This window comes from Dromaius novaehollandiae, chromosome 7 (genome assembly GCF_036370855.1).
Source record: "Dromaius novaehollandiae isolate bDroNov1 chromosome 7, bDroNov1.hap1, whole genome shotgun sequence".
Lineage (NCBI taxonomy): Eukaryota > Metazoa > Chordata > Aves > Casuariiformes > Dromaiidae > Dromaius > Dromaius novaehollandiae.
Window position 1 is genome coordinate 38,350,875 of NC_088104.1, and position 20,386 is coordinate 38,371,260.

At 58.4% G+C, this 20,386-nt stretch overlaps 1 protein-coding gene across 7 annotated transcripts in view; it reads right to left on the reverse strand.

The window, feature by feature from the left end:
• Positions 1-20,386, reverse strand: part of NRP2 (neuropilin 2) — a 61,048-nt gene that overhangs the window by 23,273 nt on the left and 17,389 nt on the right. For all 7 annotated transcript variants that reach the window (XM_064515255.1, XM_064515253.1, XM_064515254.1 and 4 more), the window contains exons 3-11: positions 17,678-17,859; positions 15,507-15,737; positions 15,252-15,407; positions 12,925-13,094; positions 11,819-11,974; positions 7,010-7,154; positions 6,500-6,849; positions 5,006-5,150; positions 1,433-1,549 (exon numbers count right to left, since the gene is read on the reverse strand). In XM_064515255.1, the coding sequence (XP_064371325.1) occupies positions 1,433-1,549; positions 5,006-5,150; positions 6,500-6,849; positions 7,010-7,154; positions 11,819-11,974; positions 12,925-13,094; positions 15,252-15,407; positions 15,507-15,737; positions 17,678-17,859 (1,652 nt within the window). The remainder of the gene's footprint in view (positions 1-1,432; positions 1,550-5,005; positions 5,151-6,499; positions 6,850-7,009; positions 7,155-11,818; positions 11,975-12,924; positions 13,095-15,251; positions 15,408-15,506; positions 15,738-17,677; positions 17,860-20,386) is intronic.

Consider the following 20,386-nt stretch of genomic DNA (forward strand, 5'->3'; position numbering starts at 1 on the left):
TTATTCTGATCTAATCGTGTCCTCTGGAGAGCAGCATTGTTTCTCTTCGGCTGCCACAAATCCGACCGTCCCGGGGAACACCCTCATTGTTGGTGGAAAGTCCTCGCTCGCCGGGAGGGGAGCCGGCACGGAGGACGGCTGTCTTCACCGCCTGCTCCGCTGGCTCCTCTGCGCGGGCCGGCACCGGGACCAGGCTGCTGCAGCGCCTGCTGAAAGTCCTCTCCGCAGCTTCCCACGCGCCTCGGCGGCGAGGGGGTTGCGCAGGCTTATCACTGAGGCCCATCCAGCTACTTCTGCGACTTGCATTTCCAGAACTGAACTCCAGGGGAATCCCGACGGGAGGTGTGAGATGGCCAATTAATCTTCCTTTTTAATTTATGTATTTTTAAACCCATTAATTTTTTCCTCTGGGAACTGCGGCTGAAGCGGCAGAAGTCCTGGGAGCTGCCCAAAGGACAGCCCGTCCTGGCGAGGTCTCTCGCCGAAGGCTGCGGTCCCCGTCCGGCGTCCAAGCCCCACCGCTGCGGCGCGGGCTCTGCTGCCGTGCGGGTGCACATCTCCCGCACGGGCGCCGGACACTAGCCCTGCGCAGCTCTTCCAGGCCCTCGCCCTGCAGCTGAACGCTGCACCGCCTCCAGCTGCTCACGGCCTCCTCGCAAGGAGCAGAGTACGACCTCTGGTTTCACAGGCAGCGGTGCGAGGCACAGAGGATTAATCTCCCCCAGCACCGGCTCTTTACAAGCACAGCATGCAGTCTAAATTAACACCCAGCCCCTCCCACGGCCAGTGCAGATCCGCGAGCACCGCAGATACCAAAATCACGCCACACACATCCAACAGCCACCTGGGACTAAGGCGACGGACTGCTGCCGGGAGTCAGCTTTCTCTTCTCTCCGCTTTTCTGCACACTGTCCTCCTAAGTTGTAAGCATCTGACTCCAGGGTCGATGACCCCCTCCAGGCCGTAGGCTGTCCTCAGGACACCTGCCTTCCCCGCGCGCTGTGATTTACTGCCGTGGCTGTGCCCTCCGTGGAGGGAGCCCTGCACGCTCGGCAGCCTCGGTCTCTCCCCCGAGTCACCTTCTGAATTTATGACACCCGACCGGGGGGTCTGGTACGGAGGGGGCTTGGGCTCCACACGAGGCCCCAAGTGACTCGCTTCGGGTCACACACGGAAGCTGGGAGAGCAGCTCTCCAAGCCCTGTACCCTAGGCGCTGAATTAGCTGCTATCTCTTGCTCTTGCATCCTTCCCTGATATCACTTATCAGATTTTGACTGGGGGCTTTTTTGAGCTTGACCTATCACTAATGATATTACTCAAAGCTTTCCAGGAATCAGCCCCCTGTACAGGAGCAAATGGGAAGATAAGCGTGTTTGCTTAGCTCTTAACCCATCATCTGTCGAGATAAAGAGGAGCTGCTCCGACACGTACCCTCCTCCTCTCCGCAGCTGTCGCCGCACTCGGTTGCCTCTTCCTCAGTCGGGTACGGGGTGGTGGTCAGGTCGCTACTCAGGGTGGGCACCAGCGTCTCTGCAGTGGGCTTCACGTCTGAAGAACAAGGAGCAGAGATAACGTTTGGGACAGATGCTACAAAAACCCCAGGTGGGAGGAAACAAAGCACAAAGTTTTTTTCTCATGTTCGTACAACGGCAGGAAGAGATAGGACAAGGACACCGCAAAGTTTCCATGCGCTACGAGTGTCAGCAGGGCTTGAACTCCATGTGAACTGCTTTTCCATATGGGACTTCCTTTGATTTCGAGTCCCCATTGGACAGGGCTCTGCTCTAGACACACGTCCTACTTCTTGCTCTTAATTTCTTAATCTACACCGGCATTGGCAATCCAGTTGGCTATCAGTGTTGGATAACAGAGATCACAGGCAGAACATCCTTTTCTTTCCTAAGGGCGTATGACACGCAGGAAAACCACGCACAACATTCCCACCAATTGTGCCAATTTATGAAGCAAGTCACTCAAACCCACAGATGACGTAACCACCGACGGACCCAGAGAGTCCCTAGCGCGCGCTGGCTCGGCCGCAGAAAGCATCTGGTTTCACGCCGCAGGCTCCTGACTACGCTTTTAAAGCGTCTCTGTCCAATTTCCCTCTCTCCAACATGGCCTGTGTGAAACAACCTCCAAGTAGGTGTCAGGGGAAATTTAAACAAGAAAGAGAAGGATATTAAGATCAACGGTAAACGACACCAGGCTCCAGCCTGCTCTCCTTTTACGGGTGTGTTAGCTGAGTGCGGCAGGCTTTACGCTCTCCACTCTCAAAGCGGTTGCTCTGCTCAGTTATGTGCGACTGTTTCTTTGTCGGCACCCTTCAGGATATCATTTAATAAAGCCAGCAGCAGAAGGAAATGGCTAAATACATTGAATATTTTCCATAGTCTCCTTTCCCCCCTTTTATTTTCCTGTTATTAAACGTGTTGCACATAAACTCTCTCTTTTTTTTCTTTTTTCCCCCAGCGGCTGTCTTCTGTTCATGGTAAAATACCAAATAACCTCAAAGTCTTTTAATTTGTAAGTTCAAATTTGTTACAACCCCATAAAACTCCAAATGCAACCAAGAAGCAAATTGCAAGCAGCCAGGCACAGAAAAAGGTCATAAAAAAGAAAAGATATAAAAAAAAAAAAGCAGCAGGTGAAGGCAGCATATCAAAAGCTGCAAATTATTTGGAGCTGGCACATTTTTTCTTGGTTGTTGTTCTTGTATATTGAGATTTATAGCTGATATTTGACAGTGTGTAAGGACCTTGAAAGCCAAGTCCCATACGGGACACAGATGCTGAGCGGATGTAAATCAGCAGAGTTACACTGCCCTGGTCAGAAATCTCTCTCGAAAAATCAGTTGCCATGGAAGAGCCGCAACGAGATGGTTACAAGGGATAATGAAAATAGCAGGGAGGACAGTGAGATGTGTGAAAAGGAAAGTGAAAAAAGAGAGGCCTCTCCTGCTCGCTTTCTCGCTCCCTGGCCCAGCAAGTGTCCGTGCAACTGGTGGTAGCTGCCGATCAAAACGCAACGGCGCAATTGGAACCAGATGTTTGGAACTTCAAAGGAGAAGAAACCAGCTGCAAGCGAGCATTCATCAATCTCCGCTCTTCAGAGGAAAAATTTTGGCAGGTCTTCGAAAGAAGCCAATTGCCGACCGGTTGCTTCACGATTTTTGAGCTACTAGCCAACTAGTTTGCGAGCCCGGTTGCGGTTAGTTACCTGTTTGACTCGGTAATTAAAGATGCTAGAGGCTGAAAAATGGAAACGGCTGGGCAGGGTACACCAGGGCTTAGGCCCTCACGTGAAAACGTCTGCAATCAGCGTGTTTTAATCCATCTCTCTGTGGTGCTCCCAAGGAAGCGCGACAGCCGGGGTCTCCGGCGCCGGCTTGGCAACGCGTCGGGCTCCCAGCAGAGAGGGCTGATCCGGGCTCCATCGGGGGACCGCGCGCGGACAAAGCCACGGGCTATCTCTGCTTCCCAGGTTGCACCAGGGATATAAATGTGCTTTATAATGTGGTGAAACCGCAGGATTACGAGCCCTGCTCTGATTACAAAGCTGAATGCCGGTAAATCAATAAAGCTACAAATATTTATGTCTTGGCCGTTGAGTTTTAAACATTGCAATGTGCAAAAGATTAGATGGCTACCCTGGGAAATGACCACTGAGCACTCTGCCTGGAAAACGCATGGGCTGGTGCTGCTGATACGGAAACCGACTGGGGACATGGCCACAGAGGAGAATCTGGACCAAAAATAGCACAAGAAGTTGAAGAAGCCAAACCCCTCTGACCCGCTGCTTCGGGGCAGCGCGCTGGAGGAGCCCACGTGGTCACGGTCGCGGTGCCACACCAGCAGCCGCGGGGACGGCCGGGAGCCGGGAATCAGCAGCGCCGGGACTGCCCGACCACGTCTGCACCGCGCCGCAGCCCACGGCGCTCCAGCAAACCCACCACGCCTGCTCCTCCTGCTCCAGCCCCCGTGGAAAGACAGACCTCATCCTGATTTAGAGCGTTTACGCTGGCTTCCCCGTTCAGGGGGACATTTGCCATTGACCTCAGAGGTGACGAAGTATCACTGTTGATTGTGTGTATGTGTGTTTTATGCTTTGCTGCCACATGCCTGTAATGCATCTCACAGCACAGCGCAGGAGGAGAAGGGGAGTACAGACTCCACAAAAGGTTGGAGAAAAGCTCCGTGTCTTTTAAGCTTCCTAGAACAGGAATTCTTAGAAGAAAATGCCTTCTACAGATGTGCTTTTAAAATGGAAATCATACCTCTTTATCGCTGACATCTGGACACCAGCTTCAGATTTAAGCAGATTATTAAAAATCAACAACAACAGAAAAAATAAAGGACAATTAGCCCCCGGCACTGAAAAGCTAGCATCAGACTGAATGAGCTGTTGGGCGCATTTCTGGCTTTTGGGGATGAAACTATGGAGCAATCGGTCACCGCTGGGACTGAGAAGGGGGAAGGCACCACCTCTCTTGGTCCCAGGGAGCAGTAAGGCAGTTTTCACCTCTGCATTAAAAGTGATGGTGGCTGCAACACGTTTCACCTGTGAAAAACAGGTGGTCCAAAGCGAACACTGTTCCCTGGTCTTAGGGAAGTTGTAGACCTGCATCGCAACCTCACGTGCGAGAAGGTTTCCACCTGGGGTCTGGCGGCAGGAGAGCGGTTATTTTAATGGCAAAGCCATGATGTGGCAGCTCGGGTGCTGCTTTTGGACAACTCTCACCAAAAACGAGACCATGAAGTGAGATTTCTCGGCCTCTCCAGAGACAAATGTCACCTAACCCATTGAGAAAGCCCGAGCAACGCCCAGAGAAAAGACCTGAAAAGGGGGAGAAGGGAGGTCGGGGCAAATCCTGCCTCCGGCTCTCTGGGCACGCTCGGACTGGGGCCCAAACGCTGCTGCTACCGCCTGCACCAGGGCCAGCCCCACACGCCGGTTCTTCCTGAGCCGAGGGGCTGCAGCGAGGGGAGGGCGGGGGGCTCCTACCTGTCCAGTCGCAGCCCAGCACCTCCAGGCGCATCCCGATTCCCGCGGGGGACCACCTCTCCGGGTGCACGCGGACGTACTGCGCCGGGACGGGCTCGAACCTCCGCACTTCGGGGATGTCGTAGTGGATGTTGCCCTCAAAAAGCTGCGGAGAGAGAGCAAAAGGCCGGTGAGGGGGGCATCCCGCCAGCTCTCCGCCGGCCCCCGGGAACGCAGGGCACGCAGAGGCGCCGAGCACCGCCGGGCATCGATTGCTGCTTCACCTCCGTTTGCAGCTTGCTGTCTACGAGCTGGCACCGCTCCCCGCGAAGCAGCCCGGGGGCATCGCACCGCACGTGGCGGAGACCCGCACCTGCGGTCGAGCCGACCCGCGCCCGGAGGCAGGCGGGCGGCAGCCTCGCCAGCGGGGACCCGGCGGGCCGCGGTCTGAAACGGTCTGGCTGCCCAGCTCCGGCTGTCGAGGCCAGCCAAGCAGAAACTGGGCTGCTCTTCCTCAGTTTCCAGAGGGCCAGAGAGGCTGTTTCTAAGGAACTTGCACAATCTCTCTTGGCTTCTCCTTCATAGCCACCAATGCAATATATCCAGTTGGGTCAGATTCTCATCCAAGCTATGCAGGGGAAGCCTGGTGCAAACCTGCTATCTTCCGGCATAAATAAAATCAGATTTGTCCTTTGGCAAGTACAGAAGCTACTGCATGCTCTAGGCTTTTCCCCGCAGTCCAAGCGCTGCTGCTTTTCAGCTTACGTGCAAGGATGTGGGGAATAAACACAGGGCTATAGATAGCACCAGGCCTTCTAAGACATGCTTGTACGATCAGGAAAACTTAAAACTCGCCCAAATCTTAGGAGCAGATGTGTTCACAGAGAGACAAAACCGGCAGCAGCAGCAGCAAACTTGGTCATTCCTCAAGCTCCCGGCTGCTGCTGTGCTGCTAAGCAGAAAGATTAGCAGCAACTTCAGCGAAGTGGGGAAAAACCCAGGGAATTTCCAGGTCACCCTGGTATGGAAAAAGGGTCCTCATACAGCAAATTTCCCAAGGAGAAGTTGTGATTCATCCTCCCGTTTCAGAGATGCAAGCCACAGCAACAACGTGCTTTCTCCTTCAACTTGGTAATTAGTTTGTGCCAAACACCATCCAACACCCCATCACGGGGGCTGTGGCCTGCACAGCCGACGGTGGTGCTCACATCCCCAGCCCTGCACTGGAGGCCACTTCTCATCGTACCAAGCACCGGGGGGAAGTCCTGGACCTTTTGGTTCATGGCGAGAAGTGAAGGGAAATTGCCCACCCTGAGGCAAGGTGGAACCTGCAACCTGTGGGATGGCTTAGAGGCACTATCGGGGGCACAAGGGGGGTTTCATGGTGACAGCCCAAATTCCCAGTCCTCTGGGAGGAGAAGAATCTGATCCCCCAAGACCTCATTAGGGAGGCTGAAGACAGCCAGCAACACCCCCCGCCTTTGGAGCCCTCCTGCTGCCCCAGGCAGCGCCTACCTTGGCTTGCATCGTTTTGGGGTCCTGGATGAAGTCCCAGTCCTTTCCGTTCATGCTGTAGGCCACCTTGAACTTCTTCACGAAGGAGCGCGACTCGGCGGTGGTCACGCTGTCACCTCCGCGAGCCCCCTGGATGATGACGCCCCGGACGTTCTTCGGGACGCCCAGGTCCACCTGCAGCCACTCCTCGCCGGGCTGGGCCTGGGGGACGCGCGGGAACCAGCCCGAGCGGCTGCTCACCAGGCGGGCCATGCTGGGGGACCAGTCGTAGCCCCTGATGGACGAGGCCGAGATCTGCGCGTCGGGGATGAGGCCGGAAAGCATCCCCAGCAAGTTGGAGCAGGGCGAGTCTGCAGGGACGGAAAGGGCATGAACATCGCCGGTGGACGACGGGGACGCCCCCAGGTTTCCCGCGGGTTGAGCCCTGGGCGCTGAACCTTCTCGCCAGCCCCGGGTGGCAGCGACGGCCGCCCCGGGCGTCCCCGGGACGGAGGCGGGGGCGTCCCTCACCGGTGATGCGGCAGCCGTAGAGCTCCAGCCGCAGGGCGATGCCGTTGTGCCAGCTCTGGGGACGGATGCGCACGAAGCGGGCGAGCACCGGGCTGTGGATCTTGTTGAGAACCACCTCCGTGGCGTCCTCGTTCGCCTGGAAGGTCTGCAAGGGGGAAGGGGCACAAGCGCGGTCACGGCCTCCCCGGCAGAACGAACGATCGGATCAGCAGCCCTGCGTCGTCCCAGCGGGAGCCGCGCCGGCTGGCAGGGCTGCGCGGAGGACGGCAGGGCTCGCTGCTCGGGACGTGCTGTATCAGGGCGACGCGTCCTCGCACCCAGCGCCGCAGGGGACCGGCGAGCGCAAGCACCCGGCGTGACGCGCGCGGATGCTGCCTTGCCCCGGGCAAGGAGCTGCTGCCCGGGCAGCCCCTCTCCCGCCTCGCCGGCGCACGAGAAGCTCCCCGCGCGGAGACAGCCTTTCGGAGGAGCTTATGATCCGACATGGTACGAGAAAGCTGCTGCCTCACCAGATGGCCGTAATCAATAACTACCAGCTGGACGTGGGCCCGCGGGCAGGACAGGCTGGTGCCCGAAAGCCGCCCGCACCGCGGCCCGGGCAGGGAGGAGCAGCCGCGCCGTGCCGCCTGCGAATCCGCCCGGTAATTGGGATTTGGAGCTGATGTGAACTTGGGCAGAAATGCTAATCTGGAGAATATACATCATGCTGCTACCGTTTAGCAGCACAGCATGCTTTATGTGTTTTTAATATCCTATTTTATCCTCTCTGACCCCACTTCCCATCCTTTTCCTTGCTCAGCAGACACCAAATACCCTTTTTTCCAGCAGGAGGGCTGTAAGAAGAGTGGTGGCTGCGAAGCGGCCTTCAAGCACACGTACGCGTTTCTTGGGCATGTGTGGGCGCTCACACACAGGCCGTGAGGATACGTTTCCACACCACAGCAAAGCCTCCAGCTTTATGTCAACACAGCGGCTGACACACAACACCTTACCCCCGAACCCAACACCGGAGGACAGGAAATGTCTATCTGAGCCCGTGCAACTATTTTAGCACGAGCAGCACCACGTCAGGCCAGCCCGAAGGTCCCTCCGTCCCAGCGAAGCGGCTCTGGCGGCGGCCCCGGGCAGACGCCTGGGTACCGAAAGTCTAGAGAGCTCCTTGCCTTGGCAAACTCCTTCGCTTCCCACCATCAGCAGTTTGAAGGCTCCACGAGCCAAAGGTTGCATATGGACCAGCATGTTTAACAGTCACTGATGAGGTTTGCTGCTCTTTTCGGTTTAACATATTTCCCGTTTTGTTCTTTTTTAGCTCGCTTAGCACATACAAGCACCAGGGGCCAGAATCCAAATTTACACCAATGTGATTTGTTGCTGACTTCTGCAAAGTCAAGCTTGATGGAAAGCAGAACCAGGACCGAGCCCAAAAGCGTCATCACTACCAAATGCATCGCTGAAAGCATCTCTCACACGACCCCAATCCCCACCGCCTGCTTCCAAGAACAGCCTCAGTTCTGCTTTAGACTTGGGGCCCAGCAATGTCCTCAGACTGGATCGCATTCAGCCAGCTATGCGAGTTTGAAGCACCCATCTGAATCAGGGCCTGAGTGCTCTGGACCCCCAGTCTGCGAGGGCAGAAATGACCCCGGACCCCTAGCTCTAATATCAGCAGCACTGGCAGGCTCTGCCCCAACCTACTTCATTTCTGAGGAGCACCAACTGATCGGAGCAAGTCACTGCGTGGTAGCCAAGGCAGCACAACACAAAGGGACCCAGCTTTCAGAGGGCAGGTGCTCGGTGCTCTTGGGAGAACGGGCTCCTCCCAGGCACCTCCACTCTAAACCTCTTTCCCAAGTGGAAACGCACCGTGGGCGTGCAGGGCCCTGCGCCGCCGACCAGAGTCCGCGGCTGAGGGGGTCTCATCGCACCGAAAACGCTGATTCCAGCCCCGGAGGGGACTGTGGAAAGAGTCCCGTTGACTTCCTCAGGCTCTGCACCCTGCCTCAAATTAGCACTCACGGCATGGGAAGCGCTAGCAGGAAAACGTGTGAAATTGGGAGCGCCAAGAAAGCAGCGATTTCTTCCCCCTCACCAAAATAGAACATTGCTATTCCTCCCATCCTCGCTGCTTTCCATCCCACTCAGCACGCGTTCCGAGCCAAGTCTTCGAATGGTGTAAATCAACATGTCGCCATCGAAGTACAAGAAGTCACAGTAATTTACACCAGCAGGAAAAAAAAAAAGTCTGGCTGGGAGGTGGGGAGACGGCGACGCGCACACGCGCGTGCACACGCACCCGAGGGCGACAGAGACGAACGGGAAAACCATTACCAAATTAAAAGCACCTTCGGCGAGGCAGTCAAGGGAACTCATTTGCACCGTTGCATCGAAACGCCGCCGGCCCCCTCCCCACACGCGACGTTCCCCTCCGCCTCGGTCCGGCGGCAGGCCTGCACGCAGCATTAAACTGCTAATCAATGCGAGCTGACCTGCTGCATTAATTTGCTGCAGAGAGCGAGGCGGGGGGAGGACGCCTGGGCACGGGGCGGGGGGAGGTAGGGCGGCTTGGCCGCTCTGCGGTTTCCTGGGGAGCTCAAGAGGGTGCCGGGAGAAGGGCGGCAGCCCCGCCGCCGGCCGCGTGCAGGCGTCTCTCCGGACCCACCGGATTTACGGCAGGATTATGTCACCCCCGCGGAGACCGAGCCCGGGAAGAGAGCGCGCTAACAGGATTAGGGCTCCAGGATTTAGACAGAGAAGCGTGAAGGAGAAAAGTAGGGGAGATTATTTTCCTTGTCAGCTAGGGAAGGAGCAAAACGGGGCATGTTTGATGGCGAGAGGCTGCTGGCTCAAGCGGCGGGCGGATAGTCCTGGATTTATTAAACCCAGGAAAGAGGAGGTAAAAGGAGAAGGACACTGGGCAGCGCCCGCTGTGGTGCAGCCCCCTGGGCACGGCACGGCACGGTGCACCGGGCCATCTCCCCCGCCCCAGGCAAACGAACACGCTTGGCGAGCGCTGAAAGGACGGAGAAATGCTGCTAAGGGGAGGCACAAGGGCCTCCACAGTCATCCTCAGTGCTGCCTCCCGGCACCGAACGCTGCTGCCTCCCCCAGTGCGGCGCACGGCGGAGATGCTCCGTGCAGCCGTGCAACCTGCCTCCTTGCACCCGCCTGATGCACCCGCTACGTGCCCACGTGTGTGCGCATGCACACGTATGTGTGTGTGCGTGCATGTGCACGTGCACCCGGGAACGGAGAGCCCTGCGCGCCCGCCGCCGGCGCTCCCTCCCCGCTCCGCGTGGCAGCGGCTCAAGCTGCGGCAGACTTGACAAATCTATTTGGCACGCTCCGCGCCGCTATTTCGGGCTGAACCGTGCAGAGCACCGCACTGACGCAGGGTGGAAACTCGCACACGAACTGCGGGCGGCTGGGAGCTTCCCCGGCGCGGCGGCAGCGGCGCCGGGGGAGGCAGGGAGGGAGGGAGGGAGGCAGACGGGGGGCTGCAGCCCCCCGGCACCCCGGCCCTTCGGCGAGGGGCCCAGCGCCGCTCGGCTGCTGCGGGCTGGGCGCCGAGAGGGGAGGGAACGCCGCCGCCCTGACGCGAGGGGTAGGCACGCCACCGAAAAGCAATTACTTATTTCTGCAGCCTCAGGAGGTGTCTGCTAAATTGAAAGCGGAATACGGGAACGAAGCAAGGGTGAAATAAACGAGTGAAAAAGGAGAGATGGGATTTTTTCCTCTTTCTTTTTTTTTGTTGTTTCTCCCTAATGAAGGGCAGAAAACAGAGCTGAAAAAGGCTGGTGGGACTCAAGGGCCACGTCCCGAAATGGCGGCAATTCCTTCGGCCCCGGGTTGACAGCCGCCTGCCCCCAGGGCCTTGCGGACCCTGCTGCTCCCTGCGGACCGAGGGACCTTGGCCCGGCTCACGCGCGCTGGTGGGGCTCTCACGTCTCACGTCCACCACCACAGGGATGGGGAACCTCCGGCCACGCGTGACTGAAGTCACTACCTCGGCCAGACTCCCACCGCAGTGCCGCTCTGAAAGCTGCGTTTCCTACAACTGGCTATGTCGAAACCGCAGCCTGGCTGCGGTGTTTATTTAGCACATCTTTCCAGCCGGCGCTTTGCCGGTCCCCCGTCTGCCTCGGCCCTGCGGAAACGCTCCCAGAGAAACCATCCCGCAGGCCTGGCGGGGCCAAACGCCCGCATCCCCCCCCCCCGGCTCCCACCGCGGCGTGCCTTCGGGAGGCACGGCCGGAGCACGCGCCAGCTCCAAGGTCTCGATGCATCACTGCCTGCCGCGCCGGCCAGCGCGGAGCCCACAGCCCTGGCAGCCCGAATTGCTCCTCGTTATTTATTGCTCATTTTGTTCTCTGGGATGGTGCGATCCCCTCTTAGGATTTGTGCCCTTTCATTTCCAGGCCTCAATAACTCCTGAGCTACAGTTTCATGCGGTTTTGTGATTGTTAACCCAGCGTGCAGACGGGGCTACGGCCATAAAAGCTCAATGAATCTTGTATGGCAAAACACAGGCTGTGAAAGCATTTTCTCCTTCATTTGCAGTCAAAGAACATACTCTTGCCACCACGAAAGATGCAACAGCAGCCAGGTTTTCCAAGGAACAGTGTTCCCTCATTGCTGCGCAGAGGAGAAAGGACTCTTTCCGCTCAGAGCATCATCGCGGTCTTTTAACAACTCATTAGAAAAAGGGTCCCTCAAAGATTAAACCCCCTAAAACCTCTCTGAGCTCTCTCCCCTCCCGTCTGCCGCAAGACTCACCGCGGTGCGTGCAAAAAGAGACAACAGGGCCTTTACCTTGTGGTTTTTGCCATGCCGGTACATCATCCAGTCCTCCCCGTTGGTGCTGACCTCCAGCTTGTAGGTGCGGACGTAGTAGCCGTTCTGCGTCTCTCTGGAGACGGCGCCCTGCGTAGCGATGGCTGTGAGCACCGTCAGGAAGTGCAGGTCCACCTTTCCGGGGGAGAAAGGGACAGGAGAGGGAGCGGTGACCACCTGGGAGCCCAGACTGGCTCGGGAGGTCCTCCCTCTGCCTTCGAAACAGGAATAAGGTGCAAATTCAGCCCGTCGCACTCCGTCCGGGGCTGCACGCCGGATCCCAAAAGACCTGTAAGAACTGATTTCGGTGGGCACAAGAACGCCGGGCTGACTTCTGCAGGACACGTGCGAGTAGGACCACGGGGCACAACCGATTAAGGATCTCGACACCTGCCCGTATGGGACCACCACAAAGCCTTCTCCCTGCCTCACACCGGGCAACGGGATCTGCGCAGGGACTGGAGGCTCACGTCCGTTAAAGCAGGACAGAGGCTGACTTTCTCCATGTGAAATAAAAGCACGATGTCCAATTAGCAAGTGCTGCAGTTCCTGGCTCTCCCTTTCTTTTTTCCACGATGTGGGTTGAGAAAGGTCAGCAGAGCTGGCTTGGTAGCACTGCCTTGAATGAGGAATGAGACAAGGCTCGAGGCAGTGACATTCCACCACCTCCCCTCCTCAGTGCCCTTCAGCAAGCAGCGTCTCACGGCGATGTGACGCTGCCAGACACCCTTTGTGTCCAGAGACTGCGGATCTAGCCAGGCCCTCAGGAAAGCGCCTTTGCTCCGCCAGGCCCCCGCGTGACGTCCAGCCCGCTCGCGCTCCCGGCACCACTGCTGGGATAAACACTGTTCTAGCTGTTTTCCCACATGCCTCCTTGAGACTTTGGTCCTCGGGATGGTGGCAGAGCTCCCTGAGTCTCTCTGGAAAGGCCTCCAAGGCTCTGGGGAGGACGAGGGGGCTGGAGGAGGCCAGCGGGTCGAGTCGGCTCTCGTGCTGGCACGTTAACGGCTGGGCCTCGTCGGGGTGGCCTGGCCTCGGCACCCCTTGGCCACCCGCTGACGGCGAGCCCCCGGCGGCGCGCGTACCTGGAGGTACTCTTTGTTGCTGTCCACATTGGGCGTCCAGCCGTTGTCATCGCTGTTGAGCCGGCTCTGCTGTGGTGTCCACCGCCCGTCTGAGTAGGTGGAGGAGGCACTGATCTGGGCGTTGGAGATGCGGCCGGACTCCATCCCCAGCGGCGCGTTGCACTGGAAGTCTGGAGCAGACACACACAGGCACAGAGCTCAGCTGGCGGTCCCTGCACTTCACTCCCAGCTGGAAGGCAGCCACCAGCTCTCCTCCCCGCCACGGCCAAGCACAGCTGCCTGCCCGGGAAGCTGGGCAGAGCGGCACCACCTCGCACGTCCTGCCTGCTCACGGAGGGCACTGCGAAACTAAAGATGGGGCGGCTTTATGTTGGGATGGCCCTTTGCAAACTAAGGCAGTCCAGATCCCTCTCCACCACCTCCTCCTTCGCACTGTTTTGGCACACAACTCCGTCCCTTCCTTCCATCCATCCACATCAAGATGTACCGAGACCCCTTGCCATGAGGTTCTCCGTCTCCTTGGAGGCAGGAGGTGAAACGTAAGCACTGACAAGGCAAGCAACGGACCGGTTTAAAGGTTGTGTGTACATGTGCGCTGCTGCACAGGATATCGGGCCCATAGGAATTAACCGGCCATGAACATGAAAGAATCTGGCATGCTTTTATTTGAGTTTCCTCATTTCTAAGGCTTTTAAAAGTCACAATTAGCTCAATCTCATTGCACATCTCATATATTTTATGGCAGCTGTCCCGTAAAAACAATAACAAAGAAAACATTGATAGGAAATACCGTGTGGGCCAAAGCCCACGGCTGCTGTAAAACGAAGGAGCTCCACCAAACTGCCTCTGTTTTTACTGTGGCCAAGTCAACTCCGGGCTGGAAGTGATGGGCCAAGTTAAGATCTCAGTGGTGTCATTAAAGTTTCAATTTACACCAGAGTAAATCAAAACAGGCCTGGCTCCTTAACATTTTTTTTGTGCCTGATTTCTCAAGCTTTATGTGTCATTAGCATTTTATTTCCCAGACTTTTTAAGGAAGAGAATAGAAAGGAGATTAAAGAACAGTTGAACAAAGCGCAGCAAGATGCAACAGGGAAGAGTTTGCGCATGTCTTTAACTCATGCGGCCCCAGCGGGGACACCCCCAACTCGGTCCCGACGCAAGAGTCCCTAACCCAGCCGCCCTCATCCTGTGCGTGCCAGCTCCTGGCCATGGGGTTTCAACGTCCTCTCTTTCTCCGGGATGGAAGGGTGGCCTGGAGGCTTTTCCTGTGGTGTCACAGGCTCGCAGCGGCTGAGCGCTGTGGCTCTGCGGTAGCAGCACCATGGGAAAGCAAACCGAGCCTTTCCCAGCCTGCACGTCCTAACGCAGAGAACCAAAGCGCTCTTCGCTCGCAAAGCACACGACTCACTGTCCTCACACCGAGTTAATTCATCTCCTTTAATAAGGGACCTAAAACAAATTTTGGGTTGAACCGCTTTGAGCTTTGGGCATTTTTTAATTAGACAGCCACGAAATTGCAGTCGGCACTTCGGGGCTGTATGTTTTTGGAAAACTGGAGGCAGGGAGTGAAGGAGGGAAGATTTTCCTACATTCTTTAGTGATACTGCTGCACCCGCTGGGTTGAAGTCTCCCCCCAAGCCCTTCGGGCTCAGCACATGCATGGAGGATTTCATCCCAAACGGTATTAAGAAAACGTCACGAGCAAGCAAAAAGATAAGGAAAGGTCAGAAAATGTGATTCATCCTTAAATCTCACTGCAGGAACACGCTCGGTGTCGCTGCCAGCCGGGGAGCCCAGCCCTTGCCAACGTGCCTCCCGGCCTCGCTCACGCTGCACCGAGGGATGGGACGGGCACGGCGGCCGGCACCGCCGAGGGATGGGATGGGCACGGCAGCTGGCACCGCCGAGGGATGGGATGGGCATGGTGGCCGGCACCGCCGAGGGATGCGATGGGCACGGTGGCCGGCACCGCCGAGGGATGGGATGGGCACGGCAGCTGGCACCGCCGAGGGATGGGACGGGCACGGCAGCTGGCACCGCCGAGGGATGGGACGGGCACGGCGGCCGGCACCGCTGAGGGATGGGATGGGCATGGTGGCCGGCACCGCCGAGGGATGGGACGGGCACGGCGGCCGGCACCGCCGAGGGATGCGATGGGCACGGCGGCCGGCACCGCCGAGGGATGGGACGGGCACGGCAGCCGGCACCGCCGAGGGATGGGACGGGCACGGCGGCCGGCACCGCCGAGGGATGGGATGGGCAGGGCAGCTGGCACCGCCGCCCGGGCCGCGTGCGTGCCTGCGGCTCCGGCGTTTCCCACTTACTTTCCGGTACTTCCTGCTGGACCAGCTCGTAATGCGCGGAGAAGCCGTCCTTGGCCACCGCCAGGTCCGTGTGGAAAGTCAGCGAGAGGACGCCCGTGGTGGAGCGGATGTCCGACGGCATCTTGGTGCCGCAGTACCTGCCGATCAAGGGGCCGACTGCAAGAGAAAGAGCGGCGAAGGTAGCGCCGGCGCGGAGGGGGCTCTGGGGACAGGCGTGCCGGCGCGGGGACGGCGGGGCGGCGCGGCGCGGCTCACCTTGCGGGATGCCATCCCAGATGTCCAGCCAGTCGTACTTGCAGTCGCCCTCGCCGGCCTGCAGCGGGTCGTGCTCCAGGTCGAAGATGAGGAAGTGGAGGAGGATCTCCGTCTTCGGCTTGGCGATGATGGTGAACACGCAGTCCAGGTTGTGCGGGTACTTGTCGGGGAAGCCCGGGGACTCGATCGTGCCGTTGGAGCCCGTGAAGTTTCTGGAGCAGTCCTCGGAGCCTGCAGCGGCGGCACGGACCGTGTGCGCCCCGGGTGCCCAAAACGGCGACCGCCGGCCGCCCCGCGCCCCGCCACCCCGACCCTGCCGCGCGCGGCCAGGGCCAAAACGGCACCGAGTAAGTAAGGACCCGGTTCCCAAACAAGCTATTGCCGTTCGGGGAGGCAGGAGCAGCAGAGACACCCTCTTTTTGGGGAAGGCTCTCCTTGACCATGGGTCTCCTGCCGCTCAGTGAGCTGCAGCCTCCCCACCGTCGGCACAGGCATCTGTGCCTCAGCTTCCCCTTCAGGAAAGGACCTGGGGAGGGGGGTGCAAGTGTCCTTGCCATCACCTGAAGACCCCCACGAGGAAAAGTCGCATGGGGAGGGAAACGCTGAGCCCAGAGCCCCCGCGGCTGGAGGGGGGACACCCGGGCCACTCCAGTGCGCGGCGGGGAGGGGGTCGCTGCAGCGAGGAGGAACAGAGCCCTCTTTCTCCGGCGCCCCGCCGCCCGCACCAGCAATGCGAGCTATTTCTGCCCCCAGGGGAGACCTCCGCGCCGCCGGCCGGGCGCACAATGCGGGCGCTTGTGCACTGCCAGCCCCAACGGCAGCCCCCGCGGTGCCGCGCCGGCGGAGGCCTCCCGCACCCCTTTGAAACCGCTGCGCCGCGGATACCAGCAAACGCCGAGCAGCTTTTTGCAGCGAAGCCGCGGACGATAAATGGGAGCTGTGCCCGGCTGAGCCGGGGCTTTGGCGACCAGCGCCTCACGGCTGGGCCAGCTCTGCTGAACCGACTCAGCGCGGCTATTTCTGGCCGGCAACGAGGAGGACGGGGACGAAAGCTGCCCCGCACCAGCATCCCTCCAACGCCGCCCGCTGCTTCCTCGCCCTCCCTCCCAGCAGCCTCCAAATCTCCCTCTCTCATTCATTTAGCGCCTTCCTGGCTCCTACCCGGGCAGACCCTTCCCGCGGCCCGACCCGAGGACAAACGCAGCTCGGTGCAGGGGCTCCCCGGGCTCGGAGGGGCGTGCGGGGAGGCAGAGGCCGGGCAGGCTGTGGTTTGCCGCCCTCCCTGCCGGCAATAGGCGAGCCGCTTCGTGTGCGCCCGCGAGGGGCTGCCGGGGAACATCTGGCTCCGCACAGCTGGGCGCAGCCCCCGCGCTGGGGTCTGTGCGCCATGCCCGGCCCCTGAGCAGGCCGGATGAGCGACGCCACCGGGCCCGTTGCCGAGTCTCCGGCAGGTGCCGGCGTCCGTTTTGTGCTGGACGTGCTGCCGTAAGCACCCCGCACGCGTCGTGCTCCAGCCCACCACCCGCGTCCCCGGGCCCAACACGCGCTCGCTCCCTCGTCCGCACAGAGCCGCTTTCATCTCCCCCAGCCTCCTCGCTCCCAGACACTCAGTTCTGACAAACATTTAGACAGAAACACCATCAAAAGGCCTGCGAGCTGCTCTGACTCTCCTCTACACAGGCGTTATGAAAAGCTCCTCTCATCGCCGCCTGGCGATGCCGGCGCTGCCGACAGCCGCCCCTTGCAAAGCGGAGCTACCCCGCGGCAGACCGGGGCTCCCCGGGCGAGAAACGCCGCGGCATCGACCGGCTCCGAACCGCGTCTCCACGGAAGGGGGAGCTCCACGCGCTCCTAAAGGAGGGACAGTCCCCGCGCAGCCCTAAGCCACGCGTGCCCCTGGGAAAGCAGGTACTGCCGGTGGTCCTGAGGACAAGAGAGGCTTGCGGGAGGACTCCTGCTTCTCACAGGACGCCACAGCATGATACAAAGATGCACCATCACACGCCACTAACACCTCTACCTTTGCAGAAGCGTGATGAAACAGACTGGATTAAAAAAAAATGAACACATAAAAGGAGCCCTTGCCCTGCAGAGAACATGCTAAACGTCATGCTGAAAGGGTGGCCCAAGACATCTCCTTGTGCAGACCACCGTGGCCAGCAGGCACTGACCTGTCTTGTAGATCTCGTAGCGCAGGGAGAAGCCGGCGCCCTGCCTGGCGTAGTCCGAGGTGAACTTGATGTAGAGAGAGGGGCCGGAGGAGATGATGGTAGGAGGTGCTATGTTCCCGCAGTGCTTGCCCAGCAGGTCTGCCGCTTCGCTGTCCCCATCCCGGATCTCGATGAAGTCGTACCTGTGGAGGCAGGGGAAACGGCAGTGAGACCACCCGCCCGGGAGATGCCTCGGGATGCAGGGAACAAACACAAAGCACCTCTTTATATCTGCAGATGCCACAAAACTATCATCCAGACAGGTTTTTGGGACTCTGCCACCCCCACCTACCCCCATGCACCTTTCCCTTCTGTCTGCCTGGCTGCATTCAAGTCCGGTCCCCTATTGCTCCTCACATCACTAATTTACTGCACCCACACCCACTCCAACTTCAAAGCCAGCTTACAAAACTTAGGACACAATTAGCTTGCATTTCCACAAGATTGCTTTGGCATGGGAGCAGCTCAGACACGACCCTCCTGGGGCTGCTCTCCTTCCCTTACATCTCTCCCGAAGTGTTACTGCGCTACTTAGCACAGCTCCAGCAGCTGGCATGTCATGATCCCGCTTATTCCACTATCCAGGTGGGATTTGGCCAAGCACGTACCAAACATTACACAAGAAGTCAATGTTTGATCAATATGAGCAGGTAGCTGTTCTGTGTGCTGTCTGACACCATATTGGTCTTTAACAAGCGTGGCTGGAACACTTATTTAGTGCTTGGACAGCAATGCTGAGCCTCTTCTACAAAGTGCTAACAAAGATGTTGGTGGCTAAGCGCTGCACAAGAGCCGGGTATCTGCGCTTGCTATTGCCCGTTCCTTGCAACCCTGCCACCACGAGGTGCCTTCGCTGAACGCGACGGGGAATTTGTAGGTGCCCAGTTTTGAGGAGCTGCCTCCCTCCCTTGCAGCTCCTGCTGCCCAGGGATTCACGTGCATGCGTCCGACCAGAGCCAGGGGCAAGACTCGCACCCCAACCTCGGAGCTCGGGGCTGCAGCGGCACATGCTTGCTGCAAAGCCCAGCGGGAAGGTGAAACCCCACCGGGCTTCCCTCCGATTTCCATCTAGGTCGCGACTAGGTAGTAGCAGGCTCTGCGTGCGGTGGAGAAGCAAACAGCTTTGAGGCGAACATCTTGTTCTTCAGCTGCCTTCCAAGACGCCCGCTCTCCCTCCCCTCTCCCCGTCTCCAGCCAGCACGCTGCTATTTGCAGAAACTGCCCATCTCTCCTCCGCTGTTTATTCGCTTTGCATCAACCTGTTTGAACAACAGGCTGCAGCTCCTCTGGCGGGGACGGGGAGGGAAGGCGCGCGGCAGCGCTGCCAGGAGTCTGCCTTTCTTCTCTGTCACAAGATCTCCCTGTTTGGGAATCGAGAGCCGAAAGGGGAAGCGGCGCGCTGGATGCAGGGTGATCCTCATGTGACTCACGCCCGTCCTGCCGAGCACGCGTCGGCAGGCTGCAGCCTCGCAGCAAACTTGCAGGAACTCGCTCTGCTCTTCCGCAAAGAAAGGCGGCCCGAACGGCTTCGGCTTCCCTCCTTTCCGGGACTAAATCCGGCTGAGAGCCAGAAGCAAAACGCCCGCAGATAAAGTCCTGTCCGTGCCGGACCGGCGCTGAGCTAGCTGCAGCTAGCCAGCCTTCAACGTGGTTACGGACCCAACGGGCTTGGCCAAGGCGAAATAAGCCAAGTGATCTTGAGAAGCGCCTCCAAGGGAGGTGCTGACCCAGGAGGAATGTTTGGCATTGCCGCTGGGTAGACACGCACGGATGTCGGCGACGGGCTCTGCTCCGCGCAGCTTCCTATCGCCTCGTGGCCCCTTCTTACCCCAACGCCGTCTGGCAGCACCCGCAGCGACCCTGCTGACATCCCTCACGTGTGGCTTGAGCCCATCTTCTCCCCAGGGAGGAGGAACACAGAAGGCAGCGTTAGCGCTTCTTCTAAGCAGGGTTTTTCCCTCCTTGTTCGTCTGTTTGCTTAAAGCGGCGCTGAGCAAACAGCGGGGACATTTTGTTCTCTGAGCAACGACTTGATCTCACCGCGTGCGCAGCCCTTTCACATCTGAAGTTCAGGGCTGTGCTCCAGGACCACTGGCTACTAGTGAAATCATGCATATTTGGCAAAAACAAAGTTGGCAAACATGTGAGTGTTGGCAAAAAATATAGGTAACGTACTGGACTGCAAAAGCTGCCGTTTGCATGGCGCAGGTTAGCTGCATCCCAGGGAAACACATCTGCTTGTGTCCTCGTGGGGCAACAACTCACCAATGCAGTACACGGCTCCAACCGCTTGACTGCAATGACCAGAGCTGCTGGTGTAGCCAACGCGCAAAACACCCCCTCGCTAGCCACATGGCTCTGAAACCAACCAACGCTGCAGAAGCAATTTCTGAAGCAAATTCTGGACCACGAATTATTTGCTTATTGAACGGGTGAATAACTTCCAATAATACATACAATTTGGGAATATTGCAATCTGCTCATGGCCAATCTGCAAATGGAAAATGAAAAGAATGAATCTAGTAAGTAAATCATCAGGAAATATTTGCCTCTCTCTAAATTAAACCCTGTTTGGCTTCATCCAAGCATCTTACTGAGCTTTCTCCTACTGGAGCTAATCCTTAATAAATCAAATGTTGCAAACAACTAAAGAAGCCCCTAGGAGAAGGT